General features: G+C 44.4%; 1 protein-coding gene across 1 annotated transcript; it reads left to right on the plus strand.

Annotated features, from left to right (window-relative positions):
* The first annotated feature begins 252 nt into the window (after positions 1-252).
* NAA30 (N-alpha-acetyltransferase 30, NatC catalytic subunit) lies at positions 253-12,426 on the plus strand. The gene is made up of 5 exons (XM_069949787.1): positions 253-503; positions 615-1,089; positions 9,300-9,423; positions 10,768-10,823; positions 11,723-12,426. The coding sequence occupies exons 2-5, from the start codon at positions 616-618 to the stop codon at positions 11,858-11,860; spliced, it is 792 nt and encodes a 263-aa protein (XP_069805888.1). The 5' UTR covers positions 253-503; position 615; the 3' UTR covers positions 11,861-12,426.
* Positions 12,427-17,888: the final 5,462 nt, after the last annotated feature.

The following is a 17,888-nucleotide window of genomic DNA, read 5'->3' on the forward strand; positions in this document are numbered from 1 at the left end:
TACCCACAGCAACCAAGGCTCAGCGTTCATCCCTTATACTGGTAAAATAAGAGCTGTGATCAGTTGCTATAGGCAACAGTTTCCTTTGTAGACCACTCTGACCACAGTAACCAATCACAGCACAGGAATCATTTCCACAGAGCTACGCTGTGACTGGTTGCTACTGGCAGCCAATCAAACAACAGCTTTCATTTTCTGTTATGCGCTCGAAAAACAAAAGCTGCGCTGATTGGTTGTAAGCTCTCTCAGCACGTGACTATTATCAGGTAGCTGCCGGTTGTGTGGTATCACCCAGTGTCGTGAAGGCCGATTCTGTACAATTATTAGAGTCCATTTAGACAGAGCGGAGAGCGCAGCCTCCCGTCTAGCGCACGACTCCTCCAGCAATGACAGCCCCCACTCCCGGAGACCCCGGAGCTGCACTGCCGGAAGTGTCGTAAAAAGCGAGGCGGAAACGCAGCGTCCTGACTGCCGGCGGCGGCGGCTTCCCTTTACGGCCGCGGGTGAGTGGAGCTCCGGGTAGAGTGTGGGTCAGTTCCACGGCCAGGCTGGGGGTGGGCAGGGATGAGGGGCCGGGCTGTGTGACTATAACGCGGCCGTTTCTCTCTCCTCAGGATGGCTGACGCACCGTCTGGGCCTAGCGTGCTCTCCCACTACCCCGGGGCTGGCCTCGCCCTGCCGCCGGGAGACGAGCAGGAGGACGGCGAGGAAGAGGAGGAAGGTCGGTACGAGCCCGGCTGTGGGCCCCACCATCACCGCCACCACCACCAGCAGCTCAACGGCCTCCTCAGCCCCGACCTGCGGCACATCAAGGCCCGGAAGAGCAAGCTGCCCCCGCCGCTCAACGATGAACGGACTGGCGCCCCCAACGGGCTGGAGCGGCTGCAGGAGGACGAGGAGGTGCTGGCCTCCCGCATGGCCGCCTGCTCCCTGCTGCGCCCCGGGGACGGCTCCATACGATACGTGCGCTACGAGTCCGAGCTGCAAATGCCCGATATCATGAGACTGATCACCAAGGACCTGTCCGAGCCCTACTCCATATACACCTACCGCTACTTCATCCACAACTGGCCGCAGCTCTGCTTCCTGGTAGGTCACTCACACCTGTCACTCACACTACTCCATATACACCTACCGCTACTTCATCCACAACTGGCCGCAGCTCTGCTTCCTGGTAGGTCACACCTGTCACTCACACTACTCCATATACACCTACCGCTACTTCATCCACAACTGGCCGCAGCTCTGCTTCCTGGTAGGTCACTCACACCTGTCACTCACACTACTCCATATACACCTACCGCTACTTCATCCACAACTGGCCGCAGCTCTGCTTCCTGGTAGGTGACTCACATCTGTCACTCACACCTGTCACTCACACTACTCCATATACACCTACCGCTACTTCATCCACAACTGGCCGCAGCTCTGCTTCCTGGTAGGTCACTCACACCTGTCACTCACACCTGTCACTCACACCTGTCACTCACACCTGTCACTCACACCTGTCACTCACCCTACTCCATATACACCTACCGCTACTTCATCCACAACTGGCCGCAGCTCTGCTTCCTGGTAGGTCACTCACACCTGTCACTCACACCTGTCACTCACACCTGTCACTCACACTACTCCATATACACCTACCGCTACTTCATCCACAACTGGCCGCAGCTCTGCTTCCTGGTAGGTCACTCACACCTGTCACTCACACTACTCCATATACACCTACCGCTACTTCATCCACAACTGGCCGCAGCTCTGCTTCCTGGTAGGTCACTCACACCTGTCACTCACACTACTCCATATACACCTACCGCTACTTCATCCACAACTGGCCGCAGCTCTGCTTCCTGGTAGGTCACTCACACCTGTCACTCACACTACTCCATATACACCTACCGCTACTTCATCCACAACTGGCCGCAGCTCTGCTTCCTGGTAGGTCACTCACACCTGTCACTCACACTACTCCATATACACCTACCGCTACTTCATCCACAACTGGCCGCAGCTCTGCTTCCTGGTAGGTCACTCACACCTGTCACTCACACTACTCCATATACACCTACCGCTACTTCATCCACAACTGGCCGCAGCTCTGCTTCCTGGTAGGTCACTCACACCTGTCACTCACACTACTCCATATACACCTACCGCTACTTCATCCACAACTGGCCGCAGCTCTGCTTCCTGGTAGGTCACTCACACCTGTCACTCACACTACTCCATATACACCTACCGCTACTTCATCCACAACTGGCCGCAGCTCTGCTTCCTGGTAGGTCACTCACACCTGTCACTCACACTACTCCATATACACCTACCGCTACTTCATCCACAACTGGCCGCAGCTCTGCTTCCTGGTAGGTCACTCACACCTGTCACTCACACTACTCCATATACACCTACCGCTACTTCATCCACAACTGGCCGCAGCTCTGCTTCCTGGTAGGTCACTCACACCTGTCACTCACACTACTCCATATACACCTACCACTACTTCATCCACAACTGGCCGCAGCTCTGCTTCCTGGTAGGTCACTCACACCTGTCACTCACACTACTCCATATACACCTACCGCTACTTCATCCACAACTGGCCGCAGCTCTGCTTCCTGGTAGGTCACTCACACCTGTCACTCACACTACTCCATATACACCTACCGCTACTTCATCCACAACTGGCCGCAGCTCTGCTTCCTGGTAGGTCACACCTGTCACTCACACCTGTCACTCACACTACTCCATATACACCTACCGCTACTTCATCCACAACTGGCCGCAGCTCTGCTTCCTGGTAGGTCACTCACACCTGTCACTCACACTACTCCATATACACCTACCGCTACTTCATCCACAACTGGCCGCAGCTCTGCTTCCTGGTAGGTCACTCACACCTGTCACTCACACCTGTCACTCACACTACTCCATATACACCTACCGCTACTTCATCCACAACTGGCCGCAGCTCTGCTTCCTGGTAGGTCACTCACACCTGTCACTCACACTACTCCATATACACCTACCGCTACTTCATCCACAACTGGCCGCAGCTCTGCTTCCTGGTAGGTCACTCACACCTGTCACTCACACTACTCCATAAACACCTACCGCTACTTCATCCACAACTGGCCGCAGCTCTGCTTCCTGGTAGGTCACACCTGTCACTCACACCTGTCACTCACACCTGTCACTCACACTACTCCATATACACCTACCGCTACTTCATCCACAACTGGCCGCAGCTCTGCTTCCTGGTAGGTCACACCTGTCACTCACACTACTCCATATACACCTACCGCTACTTCATCCACAACTGGCCGCAGCTCTGCTTCCTGGTAGGTCACTCACACCTGTCACTCACACTACTCCATATACACCTACCGCTACTTCATCCACAACTGGCCGCAGCTCTGCTTCCTGGTAGGTCACTCACACCTGTCACTCACCCTACTCCATATACACCTACCGCTACTTCATCCACAACTGGCCGCAGCTCTGCTTCCTGGTAGGTCACTCACACCTGTCACTCACACCTGTCACTCACCCTACTCCATATACACCTACCGCTACTTCATCCACAACTGGCCGCAGCTCTGCTTCCTGGTAGGTCACTCACACCACTCCATATACACCTACCGCTACTTCATCCACAACTGGCCGCAGCTCTGCTTCCTGGTAGGTCACTCACACCTGTCACTCACCCTACTCCATATACACCTACCGCTACTTCATCCACAACTGGCCGCAGCTCTGCTTCCTGGTAGGTCACACCTGTCACTCACACTACTCCATATACATCTACCGCTACTTCATCCACAACTGGCCGCAGCTCTGCTTCCTGGTAGGTCACTCACACCTGTCACTCACACCTGTCACTCACACTACTCCATATACACCTACCGCTACTTCATCCACAACTGGCCGCAGCTCTGCTTCCTGGTAGGTCACTCACACCTGTCACTCACACTACTCCATATACACCTACCGCTACTTCATCCACAACTGGCCGCAGCTCTGCTTCCTGGTAGGTCACATCTGTCACTCACACCTGTCACTCACACTACTTCAACTCACCGGTTGCCAGGGCATGATGGGAATCGTAGTTCTGCAATAGCTGAAGAGTTGCAGGTTGTTAGGGCATGCTGGGAATTGTACTCTAGCAACATCCATACAGTAATAGGTTGTCAGGGCATGATGGGAATCGTAGTTCTGCAACAGCCAAAGGGTCGACGATTGTCAGGGCATGATGGAAATCGTAGTTTTGCAACATCCCTACAGTAATACGCTGTCGGGGCGTGATGTGGATTGTAGTTTTGCAACATCCATACAGTAATAGGCTGTCAGGGCATGATGGGGATCGTAGTTTTGCAACAGCTGAAGGGTCACCGGTTGTCGGTGTGATGGGAACTCTAATGATATATGTAGTTTTTTTCTGCCCTGAGTACAGTTGAAAATAATATAAATTAAGCTTTAGAATGCCCCTTTAAGTAAATGCTGATCTTGTAATATTTAATTGAGCACTGATCTACAAAGCTTACTGATATGGCAGATAGGGCTTACAAACAGTTGCTGGATTGTTCCACCAGGATTGTTGGCAGTTCCATGTGATAGTTCCATCAGGTTCAGGGCTCTCTAGTGGTCGGGCATTTGGTGGTTAAATGCGCACTAAAGATTTAATAAACATGGTGTAAAGTGAAACTGTCTCAGTTGCCCCTAGCAACCAATCAGATTCCACCTTTCATTCCTCACAGATTCTTTGGAAAATGAAAGGTGGAATCTGATTGGTTTCTAGGGGCAACTGAGCCAGTTTTACTTTACACCATGTTTGGTATATCTCCCCCTTTGTATAGTAAATTAGTAAATTACCTCTGTTTGTAGGAGAGATTATAAAATACATATGTACTTCCCTAGAACTAAAATTTGCTGTGGATTTGCCATGCTAATTTGTAAATGGAAAATCCATAGCCAGTCTGTCAGCTGTCACCCCATACATATAAATGTTCAGCTCTGTGCCCGATCTTTCTCTCTCCTCTATACACATGAGATGGCCAGCTGTTCCCCTTGAAATCTTCAGGGTCAGTGACTTTTTTTTTCTCACTAATATGTAGGGTCTTATGTGTGGTATTGCAGAGCTTGCTTGTTCTTACAGGGATTATCCCAAGATTATGAGTTATGGCCTAACACAGGATAGGGGATAAATATCAATGTGGGTCTGATTGTTGGGACTCAAGCGATCCTAAGTACAGAGGTCACTAAATGCTGCGGGACTTTGCATGCTGTGTTGCAGAAGATATCCCTGAGCAGGTACTGAGCTATCCTCCGTCCCATACAGTGTAAATGGAGCAGCAACCAAGCATGCTTCATCCCCTTTAGGGACAAGGGGTCCTGGTGGTTGTGTAGGGTCCCAGCTGTCAGATACTTATTATCTATCCTGTGAATAGATGGTAAATAAAAGTTCCTGGGATTATCCCTTTAACCCTTTCAGGACCTTTTGATCAGGGATAGGATTTTTAATGGTATAAGTTTGGTGATAAATTAGGTTAGGACAACAAACTTTGAAGATTGCAACATCGCATCTCATGATATTCAGTATGTTTGCATTGTGACATGCTAAACCCTGCCATACGGATGTAGCAGAAAATCCAAATATGATGGATCTTAGGTCACAAGCTGCACATGGCCTTGCCAGTATTGACATCAGGTTACGTTGCATGTGACTGCGATCATCTTGTGACTTCCATGCAATTTTTTTTTTTTTTTTTTTGTAGCAGTCAAACAACCTTAAAAAGGTGCGCCACTATATTGGCCGCATCTCTAACCTGTAGCGTACAGTCGTGTAACACCAGGCAATGTGTTTTCTCTGTTCACTCTGCATTGGACTCCATAGTAATTCAATTCAGTGTGTTTTGGCGTTAGTGATGGGCTGAAGCCATAAGGCGCATGTGAACAAAGCCTAAGGATGTGTTTTCCCAGGAAAACTCCTGATTAATATTAGACTGATATGTTAGTCTGTCACTTGTAGATTCCTGTGGTGACTGTTCTAGCCTAGGTCAGACAGACAGCCTTTGGACTTTATTGGGTGAATTACACAGACATCTAACCAAAGATGATCGAACTTTCAGTAAGTTTGCATATCTTGAAATGATATGGCTGGGTACATTTGCTTATATTGTATTTGCTGCTGCTGGTTTGAATCTGTGTAAATCAATGTAACTAAACGATTGAGCAAAGCGCCAACTCCACAACCAACACAGTACGTGGTAATATACCCTAAAGGCTTGATACGAAGTCTATTCACATTGTCCCCGTGTGACATTTGGTCGTATGTATACTTTGTGGCGTACAGTGTTAGTGATAGGACTGCATCTTGGAGGTTACAGTCATGTGACTTCTGGGTACGCATGGCACTGCCATTTTGTTGGCTTTTTTCATGCTGCTTTGTTCATGGCTTCTATCTAAATTGTGTTACTGCTGCCCTGTTCTCTAACTGAATCCAGCAAACGCTGGCAGATCCCATAGACGTATAATGTTGACTCATAGTGCCATAAATGCTGGGAATGCCCCATCACGCGTGGGCAGCAAAGCCTAGTTCATTTAGCATCAGATCTTCCCCGACTTAACCATTGCTGTAACGTAAACCAGCTTCATGATGTTCCATCAGTCCACGTTGTTTTTCGAGAATCATCGAAAGATGGAAAAATTTGACAGACTGAATGCTTCACAGCCGAAACTGTGAAGCACGAATGATTAACAGTGTTAATCGTTTGTGAGGTACACAACAGATTTGTGCTGCTGATGTTTGCCCTATAGTTTATAGTCTTGGTTAGATGCAGCTGTCAGCTGTGAGAAATACTAGGACTATAGAGGTGGTGAGGCAATAAAATTTGAAAGTTGCTGAACTGCCATACTGTATATAATAGGTTGACCCCATTGGAGAAGGTATGTTTGTGGTGGTCAATTTTTGGTTTTATGCCCATTGCCGAAAAAAAGAGAGACTTTTTAGAAAACCCCATTACTGTGAACTTTGCAACATCAATAAAACCAGCGACTAAAGAACTTGTGGGATCCCCATACAGATTACTGGTATTTCCAGTTATGGGGCTTGCTGTACGCGCTGGTCGCTCCCAGTGCCTGCTGTCCATTAGTATGTAATGCCAGCACATGATGATACTTCCTACTGGAGCATTCCCCCTATATACTACCTCCACAGGTGCTGGTTTTAGGTAACCTTCATATTGTCATAATATATCTTGGAGCCTAGAGGCTTGCAGGGCAATGATGGGGAGTTTTACTAAAGCTGATCTAGAAGCCAACAGGTATGAGATTACTAGGTGTGTCCCTCCACTTGACGCACCCGTACCACCATGACGATAACCCTTGATTTGGGTTTATTGTACAGAAAATCCTACCCCTAGTTCACTTCCAAGGGGGCGATTACATGTACTATCCTTCAGGAAGGACAACCAGTTTCCTATCCCATACCAGCTTGATTTTTGCAGGGAGAACCAGTACCACCCCAATATCTATCCCAAGGACATCTCCCTCAGCCTACTAGTGTCGTGCCCTTTAGAATAAAGTATCTCATACTTGCATGTCAATTCATTACCTAACAGATTTTTATTTTTGGAAGTACTTAGATAAACCATTTTATTTCCCCTTGCGGCCTAAATAGCATAAAATGGTCACATGTACTACCGCATAGAGGTGACAGCAACTTTCAGGAAAGCCACCATCTGTGGCTGCCAAATGCTTCCCTGATACATGAGCTTTTCATTCCTGTCATCAGCTGTGCTATGTGAACAACACCCAGATGCCATGCAGCCTCTGGCACACTGCGGGTGGCTCGGGCAGGTGCTTAATCCCTCTCGCGTTTCACAGCTCCAGCCCACTGACCAGCGCAGAGTGTAAATAAGAACGCGTCCATAACCACCAGCAAGCAGAGGTCCTGAAAATGATATGCCGCCACCGATCAGTAGGTATTGGCATATTCTAGTCATATGCCATCACTAGCTATGGCTGGCTGAAGAGTCATTAGTGGATGTCCTGATCACAAAACCATTTTTATGTTTTCGTACCAACGTTGAGGATTTCTCCGGTGTAATGTGACGCAAGATGGACTCTTAGAAATGCAACACACACTGTCCACTCTATTTTCAGTGACGTGTAATAGAGCTATTACTAGTATCTCCTAGATGGCTTTTTCACGTGACAGGTGCTCTTTTACCAGGAAATCTAGAGAAACACAATAGCCAGGTGATAGGTTCATAGTATGATGTGATGTCACTCTGGAGGCAAACTTGTCAAAACCTGTCCAGTTTTTTCCTGCTCCCAGTGCATTCCTTATATACTACCGCTGTGGGCATGGTGCCTTTAAGCAGGGTGGAGTACACACACACAGCTATCGTTTTTCACTTTTGTACATCCTGCCAGACAGATGGAAAGCGGTGCTCAGTATCACCATGACAGGGTAACTCATGAGCTCACGTTGAAAGTTTTGTGTGTTCTAGAAAGGAGTGGAAAGGACTATTAGGGTATGTGCACACAAGTTTTTATTTTGCTAGTGGAAAAATACACAACACAAGCCCCGTGTTTCTGCCACATGCCCGCATGTATTACATGTTCACAATAAAAAAATAAACTCAATTCACTATGGACTATGGAACTTATCAGCCTTTTACCTTTATGTTTATCCTTAAGGGTACAAACGCACACACCGTATACGCAGCAGATCTGCAGCAGACTTGGTGGTTCAGATTTAATGCTGTGTTCAGTTATTTAGATCTAATCTGCTGCGTTTCCGCTGCGTATCGCAGCAGTAAATACGCTGCGTATATGGGGTGTGTGTGTGTGTGTGTATACCCTAAGGGTGCGTTCACACGTACATGATCTGAAGCAGATTTGAAGTTGCAGATTCAAAGGAAATCTGCTGCAGATCCTGCACTTGTGAACGCACCCTAAGGCAACACGCGGCCGCGGCCTGCACTACGGACGCAATGTGGTCCGCATTACAACATGTCCTTTTATGCCACACGGATGGCAGCCTTTGTGTCTTTATTATTTTTACCAGCCCAGCATAAAAGTAGTTAAAGTATACTGTTGTATATAACATATATATTTCCATTCTTGCCTAATGGGTCTCCAGACGTTTTTCCTAAACTTTTAGAAAATGTTAATTTCCAGAAAGTCTCGGCTAAAGTTTGACTTGTTCCTTGTTCCATCCATTTATTGTTCACACAATTTTACAATTGTTGGTCCTGTGTATACTGTATTTTGCATTGTGCTTTGTCTTTTAGGCAATGGTAGAAGAGGAGTGTGTAGGTGCCATTGTCTGCAAGTTGGATATGCACAAAAAGATGTTCCGAAGAGGTTATATAGCCATGTTGGCTGTGGACTCCAAGTATAGAAGAAAGGGCATTGGTAAGACCATTGTTGCCACTTATTTGCCTCTAGCCGTTTCCATATGAAGAGGCTGCCTTCATGTCCTCTTCATGTTTTTGTCCATCTATTTTACATATATGGGCAACTTTAGGAAATGTCTAACAATTCCATACATGTTATTACCTTTTCAGTCTCTGTCTCCCAGTTCGGTGCTGCTGCTTTTGCTGAAGACACAGAAAACTGTATAAGAGCTATTCTCTCCGTCTTGCCCTCCTCCCCACTGCTTTTCAAGATGCCTCATGTGAGCAGTTTCCCTGGCAGGCTGTTTCTGCACTCTGTGTGTTTGGGAAGGTTAATCACTCTTAAGGTCACAAGTAACTTGACCTTAGATTAACCCTCCCGCATTGAAAAGTGCAGAGACCACCGTCCAGAAAAAATGTTAACATCAGCCTTCTTGGAAGGGAGGCGGAGTTGAGAGAACGGCTCGCACACAGTTTTCTGTGTCTCCAGCAGAAAGCAGCAGCTCAGAACTGGGGGAAGGAGACAAAAAAGTTATGGAATTACTTTTTTCTCTATGAGGGGGTTTTATTTAACGTGTATTTTACCTGAGTGGAATACTCAGAGAACTTTTATTTTACAGATTGGTAGCAGTGGTCTGGATGGGGTTTTGGGATGGTGGGTAATGGTGCGTTTACACAGGCAGATTTATCTGACAGATTTTTGAAGCCAAAGCCAGGCACAGACCATAAACAGGGAACGGGTCATAAAGGAAAGACTGAGATTTCTTCTCTTTTCAAATCCATTCCTGGTTTTGGCTTCCAAAATCTGTCAGATAAATCTGCCTGTGTAAACGCACCATTAGACTACAAGTGTTGAATATGCTGCACATTTGTATGCTGGATCTGGTACCTGGCTTACCCCAGCAGAAACAAAGTCACACAGTGCTTAGGCGAGGGCTTCTGTCTCTGTATTATTGATCAGTTGGTGTCTCAACAGCTGGATCCCCACCGATCACTGGAATGTTATAAGTTGTCCGAAAGCTTCGCTTCCGTCACTCTCTACTCAAAGAATTCGTGTCAATTCTTTGAGTGGAAAACGACGTAAGTGGAGATGCGCGAGCCCTCCTAAAGACACACTGGGGGAGATTTATGAAAGGGTGTAAATATACAGCAACCTATAACAGCTCAGCTTTCAGCTCTGGTAGGATAAACTTGTGAAGGCAGAAATAATGGGTATATCAGAATTTTTGGGCAGTAAACCACCCAAAGAATACATTTCACAGTCACCTGTAGTCAGACATGCTTATTTTGAATTGAAAGAGTATTAACCAATAATCCCTTTTTTTTTTTTTTTTTTTTTTTTTTTTTATTCCCTCCTTTGCAGGTACAAATTTGGTTAAGAAAGCTATTTATGCCATGGTTGAAGGGGATTGTGATGAGGTAATGAATGGGTTTTCTTTTAACTCAATAAAGTAGGAACTTGAAAAGTCAGACCGTTCTTCAAGCCCCTGCTCACTTTACATATGTATTGATGTGAGTTCTTTCAGAACTCTGACAATGAGTATATAAAATAATAAAAAACACTCCTGTAAAGGAGCCTGTATAATGGCACACACAGCCCCTACGGCTCTGTACTACAGAACTGTCGGTACTTGTTGTGCCACCGTATAATGCTTTGTACAACACTTACTGAAGAATTTATATAGAGGCAATCTTGGAAGACTACCTCCCAGTAATTTGGTACTTGATTGGAAATTAAGAATAAAGTGCTGTCTTTGATTACGAGCATAATTCGTTCGGGGAACCGTGCTTGTAATCCAAATCTAATCTTAAACGAAAGCAAAATTTCCCATAAGAAATCAATGATATTGGTGCCACACCCCAAAAACAGATGAAACAGCTGTATATGTGATATAAGTAACTGTACAGTATAGCAATCAGCATGTCGTGTAAAATGTATAGTAAGTGCATAATCTTGAAAAACAGCAGCAGTTTGTAGATACAGGATGGAACTTTAAGTGAGAGTACAGTGCTGTAGACCGCGCTATGCAGACCCTGCCCCTCCCCCACTTGCCCTTTCACCCAGTACAGGGAGCTCTTAAACCAAAGCAATGCTCTTACACCAAGTTACAATTTTGAAAAACTGTGAGCTCTTCTTGCAAAACGCTCTTAATCCAGGTTACTCTTAAACAGAGGTACCACTGTAATTGTATGATCACCGGAGGGGGGTGCATATTCAACATGTTAGAAATGAAATTATTTATGTTTTATTACTTTGTTGGATATTGATTTATTAATGCATCTTTTTTTTTTTTTTTTCCCCCTTGAATTTTATAAAGGTTGTTTTGGAAACGGAAATCACAAACAAATCTGCTTTGAAACTTTATGAAAATCTTGGTTTTGTGCGGGATAAACGTCTGTTCAGATACTATTTAAATGGAGTTGATGCACTGCGTCTTAAACTATGGCTGCGTTAAGGCAAGACTGTCGCATCGAGGAACAAATTTCCATTCGACGCTTGTTCAGGACCTCACTACCATGCAGCTCTCTCGTCAGTATCCCATTGCGTGTCGCACTATTTGTTGCACTAAGGCATGGCGCGTACGTCCTGATATCAACCGGATTCTTTCTTTCAACATCAGGAAGACTATTTTTTTTTTTTTTTCATTTGGTACCAGCAAGAAGTGCCAGTTGTTAGCCAAGACATATTCATTCATTTGCAAAATCTACTGACTGTGTTATATTAAAGTTTAAAAAAAAAGACAAAAAAAAACAAAAATGAAGAAAAAAAACAAACAAAAAATGAACATTTTATCACAAAACCTATGTGAGAACTATAATCTGAGGTTCTCAGGGGGGAAAGGAATTATAGCAGCCAATGTAAACTGTCAGATTCTATAATTGTGCTAACATTGCTACCGATCTTGCCATAGTTTTCTGAGGAAGGCAAAAAAATATTTTTGGTTTTATTTCTCAGTATTGACTTTTTCCCATTCTTGGTACCTCAGTGGTAAATTCAAGAAAATAAACGCGTAAATCCCAATGTTTTTGCAGGGTGGGGTGTGATTAAAAAAAAAAAAATTGCGTCTGCGAGTGCCTGTACCATAAACGATACCCCGTTCTCCCCTCCCAAGTTAAAATGCATGTCTCCCCTTTATCAATTTATTTTCTTTCTTCCCTGAACTTTTCTAAAAGAAAATCGGTCTTTGGTTTTATTTAAAGTTCTGAAAGTAAATTATTTCCAACTTTTATAATTTCCAATTTTTTTTTTTTTTTTTTTTTGTCAATGGTGACTGCCTCACTTTTTTTTGCATTCAAAAAGTGTAAGCTATCTAGGGAACGGAACTAATCATTTAGCTGCTAAGAAGAATACAAAACTATTAAAATCTATGCTGGTTCTGGATGCACTTTTCTGTAGGCGCTTGGGATTTTAAAGAAATTATTGTAAATTGGTATGATTTTATTTAAAACAGATGTAGTTCTAAAGAACCGCTCTGCTATATTCATTTTTTTTTTTTTTTTTTTTTTTTTTTTTTTTCCTTTTTATTTTTAATAAATCTCTTGTCCTGAATTGACTGGCGTTTTCAGCTTTTGCTTCACTTTCTAAATTTAATTTAAATCCTTCGCATTTAGTTTTTCTAGGAAAGAACTCCACATACAAATATATTATAATGCAGCTAAATTATTTAATTTTTTTCCCCATGGGGGAAATCTTTACTGATGCAGGGTCAAGGTCTTATTTTGCATGAGATTTTTTTTTCTTTTTCTTAAATATTACTTTTTAAGGTATGTTCTTTTTGGCATTTAGTCATTATTTTTCTCTTCTTCCTTTTTTTTCTTTTCTATGTTCCTTTTTGCAAAATTAAAGGTAAATTTAATTTTTTTTTTTTTTTTTTGGTGCTGTCAACCGTTCCAGTCTCTTTTAGATCTTTACATGTTACGTTGGCCTTTCTGCTGTAGTAATTAATTTTTTTTTTTTAAATATAAGAAATGTGAAGATCATTTCTCAAAGTGCTGTCACAAAAATATTCTGTGTATATGTATTTTTTTTTTTTTTTTTTTTTTTTTTGCAACTGCGCTTACTGGCAATGATGACATTAAATTTGGGTTATAAAAAGAAACATTTTAGAAATCACCAGTAAATATATGTTCTCTATATGTCAGTTCAAAGTGACTCTGTACCCACAATCTGCCCTCCCCGAACCGCTTGTACCTTTGGGATATCTGCTTTTAATCCAAGATCTGTCCTGGGGTCCGTTTGGCAGGTGATGCAGTTATTGTCCGAAAAAAACTACTTTTAAGCTGGCAGCCCTGTGTCAAATTGGCATGGCCTAGACTGTCCGTGCATTAGACTTGCACCAGCTCTCCGTCCCTCCTCCCCACCCTCTTCATCATTAGAAATGCTCCAGACAGGTATTCTCCTATTCATCACCTGTAAGAGCACTGCACATGTGTTGGATCGTTAAGGCACCTATGCAGTGTTCAGGCAAGTGATGAATAGAAAAAAACCTGCCCGGGGCATTCCTAATGGTGAAGAGTGTGGGGAGGAGGGACAGAGAAGCGGTGCAAGCTTGGGCATAGATACTCTAGGCCACGCCAATTTGACTCAGAGCTTCAAGTTTAGGGTATAAACCCACACACCGTATACGCAGCAGATACGCAACAAATACGCAGCAGATTTGTTGGTACAGATTTGATGCTGTGTTCAGTTATTTAGATCTGATCTGCTGCGAGTTTGCTGCGTATCGCAGCAGTAATACGCTGCATATACGGTGTGTGGGTTTATACCCTTAGGGTGCGTTCACACCTACAGGATCTGCAGCAGATTTGATGCTGTGTTCAGTTATTTAAATGAAATCTGCTGCAGAAAATCAGCTGCAGATCCTGTAGGTGTGAACGCACCATTAAAAGTATTTTTTAGGACAATAACTGCATCACCTGCCGAACAGACCCCAGGACAGATCTTGGATTAAAAGCAGCTATCCGAAGGTACAAGTGGTTTGGGGGATCAGATTGTGGGTACAGAGTCGCTTTAAAGAGTCTTTGGTGTAAAAGGTCAGCAGCTATATTATAGGGGTTATCCAAGATTACAAAAATCACAGCTACTTTCTTGCAGAAACAGCATCACCCCTGTCCCCAGGTTGTGTGTTGTATTACAATTCAGCTCCATTTACTTCAGTGGTACTAAGTAGGGATGGTCCGAACCCGCCGAGGTTCGGTTGAACCCGAACGCTTGGCATCGGATTCCCGCTGTCTGCCCGCTCAGTGCAGCGGGCGGACCGCCTGGAAAACTGGGATACAGCCTATGGCGGTATCCCAGTTTTCCAGGCGGTCCTCCCGCTGCACGGAGCGGGCAGACAGCGGTAATCATTGCGGAGGGTTCGGGTTCGTCCGAACCAGGTTCGGACCATCCCTAGTACCAAGCTATAAAACCCCACCCAAACTGAGGACGAGGGTGGTGCAGTTTCTGAAAGAAAGTGACCATGTTTTTCTAACCATGGATAACCCTTTTATGGCTGCAAAGCTCGTTCCTCAGATTCTACTGAACAATTTCATTGAATTTATTGGTAATCTAATCTAACTTTGGTTTAGTAGAACAATTGAGATCACGGTCCTGGGGCTGTATTACCACTGTCTGAAACTTGATCTGTGAGTAGAAGGCTGTACAGCGCTACACAGAGCTCCTGATGGCTCTAATATGGGGAAACAGGTGAGCCATGTGTTGCAGTATTACTGGTTTATTGGCCCTTAGAATTCTTGCATCTAGGGATGAACAGATCAGTAATCTGGTATCTTAATACTATAGCCAAGTATGTTTTGTTATAATCCATAGGAATTTAAGATCTGATGTATACAGTGCAATATCCTGACCACAAAAGTCTATGCATTATTGCTCACAATGTGTTACAAGCATGTGATATGGCCATAAACATGTGGCCTAGGGGTGCTTTCACACTAAGTTTACAGTGTACCTGTTGAGAGAGATCACAGTTAATACACAAAAAAAGGTCTGAAGTCTTCTTTAGTCCTCTGGTGCCCCAATATACATCTGTATGTAATTTATGCTATTCTTTACAAATATCCAGTAGGAAACAGTGTATACTTTGTCTTTATATTTGGAAGAGGGGGGCGGCCTATGAAGTGTCATACATTGGAGACTTTATCTTGGGTAGTCCTCCCAATGTGCACTGCCAGCACAGTGTGAACGCACCCCTAAGGCCTTATTCACACTTTCACTGATTTTTCAGGTCCGCATATAGGTCTGCTATTTTTTTACGAATCATCTGTAAAAAATTGTCTCTAATTGCATTCGCATACGCAAAAATGTTGAACTGGTAAAAAAAAGTAGTTTGCTTAGATTTGACATCTGTGAAAAACACACATCCCATAGACATCTATTGGCTAATCATGATCCACACTCGGACACTTCCTGTTTTTTTTCATGAAACGTATTACGGATCTGTGAATAAGTGGAATGTGTGAATAGCACAATAGAAATCCGTGGGCACTAGGTTGATCCATGGCTGCCGATCCGCAATCATGGACGACTTTGCTGGACATGTAAATAAGGCCTAAGTCTCACACTTGAAAAACCTGGGTGATAACCAACCTGGCTACAACTACAGCTCCCTGTGTAACAGATATAACTAAGAAATGCATTTTTAGAAAATTTTGAGGACCATTCGAGGACTGGTATTTACTGGTGATTTTTATTTTATTTTTTTGTGCTGGAAATGCTCTTTTTTTAATCGGATAATATTTGGGAGGGAAAAAAACTAAAAATGTACCTGCTTTACAGCTCTGTACTCTTAAGTGCATTTCTCAGTCTTCACTCTCATTCTTTCTTTTTTACCATATTCATTTTATTTCGGAGGGTCCTGAAGGGTTATGTTTGGCTTCTACAGTTATAACGTTAAAAGATAATTTTCTGTTCTCTGCTATTTGTATGTCCAGATTTGGTTGACTTGTCTCCAATTGAGTTTGTACTGTATATCCATGTCCTCAATAAATCATGGAAACCAATGAGAGAGTACAATCTCCTCCGATATTCTTTGTATCTCCACCCATGATTACTGTAACGTCTTGGAATTTTTAACACTTGTGGAAACTCACTGCGTTTTAACTGTACTTGAAATGCATTAGAAGGCTGGTCTTTTAAATATCATTTGATATATTTCATATGATGTTGGACTGATGAATTGATGATTATATGTCGTGTTCTTTTCATCTGCCTTAATCCTTCTCAGTGCTGAACGATCACGGTGCATCGGGCAGTCCTGTCTTGTGGCTCCTCTACAGCTCTGGCATGGCAGACACATTCTGGAGCTGGAGGAGGCTGCGGAACGCTGCCTTGCAATGTTTTACATGCCATGTTTAGCACTGAAGCTTTAGATACTATTTTAAGTGGGGTTGTTCAATGTGTGAGCTGTAAAATAAAATAATTCTGTTGTTTATGTATTGTGCTCTACATAAGCTTTATGTTCTGTTCTTTTCTGTGCATGAGCAAAACTATTACAAGTGCATTGGTACAACCCTATGGTCTCCGAGCTGCAGCTCCTTGGCTATAGTTATACTACAAACAGCATAGAAAGCCAGGGATGATGATCTGCGTATATTTATGAAGGCATCACAAAACTTCCTGAAAATAAAAATTCTTTAAAGTGGTTATTCAGCGCTCCAAAAACATGGCCACTTTTGCACCACTCTTGTCTCCAGTTCAGGTGTGGTTTGCAATTAAGTTCCATTTACTTTAATGGAACTGCGTTTCAAACCCCACCCAATCTGGAGACAAGAGTGGTGTAAAAGTGGCCCTGGATAACCCCTTTAAATAATGAATTCTTTTAGTAAAGAACTCTTTAAGGATACAAACACACTAGGCATATTCGCAGCTGATTTCTTGCTGCGGATCCCTGTCCTGTACACTCTATGGGCAGACAAACTCGCAGCAGGATGGACATCCCGCTGCGAGTTTGTCAGCAGCCCGGTCTCCGCTCCGGCTTGCTTCGGGGGTTCCCGGCACGTCCTGCTCGGCCAATTAGTGCGCTGCCCCACCGCAGAGCGCACTGGTTGGCTGAGTGGAACTTGAAGAGACCAGGAGCCCCGAAGGAAGCCGAAGCGGGGACCAGGTGAAGTATAGTCTCTGTCGGCGGCGGGGGGGGGGGGGGGGGGGGGGTTTAAACAGTGCGGCTACTGACATGATGTCCATCCTGCTGCGAGTTTGTTTGCCCATAGAGTGTACAGGGCAGGGATCCGCAGCGAGAAATCCACTGCGAATACGCACAGTATGTTTGTACTCTAAAGGGGTATTCTGAAGAAGAAGAAAATTGTTTTTAAAGGGGTTATCCAGCGCTACAAAAAAATGGCCACTTTTCCCCCTACTGTTGTCTCCAGTTCAGGTGCAGGTTGCAATTAAGCTTCATTAACTTCAGTGGAACTGAGTTTCAAAACCCCACCCAAACTGGAGACAACAGTAGGGGGAAAGTGGCCATGTTTTTGTAGCGCTGG

The sequence above is a fragment of the Dendropsophus ebraccatus genome, chromosome 13, assembly GCF_027789765.1.
Source record: "Dendropsophus ebraccatus isolate aDenEbr1 chromosome 13, aDenEbr1.pat, whole genome shotgun sequence".
NCBI lineage: Eukaryota > Metazoa > Chordata > Amphibia > Anura > Hylidae > Dendropsophus > Dendropsophus ebraccatus.

Excerpts from the sequence above, each read along its gene's own strand:
- NAA30 (XM_069949787.1), top strand. The coding sequence starts at position 616 with ATGGCTGACGCACCGTCTGGGCCTAGCGTGCTCTCCCACTACCCCGGG. Across the intron at positions 1,090-9,299 it reads GGCCGCAGCTCTGCTTCCTG|GCAATGGTAGAAGAGGAGTG; the intron begins GTAGGTCACTCA and ends TTTGTCTTTTAG. Across the intron at positions 9,424-10,767 it reads GTATAGAAGAAAGGGCATTG|GTACAAATTTGGTTAAGAAA; the intron begins GTAAGACCATTG and ends CCTCCTTTGCAG.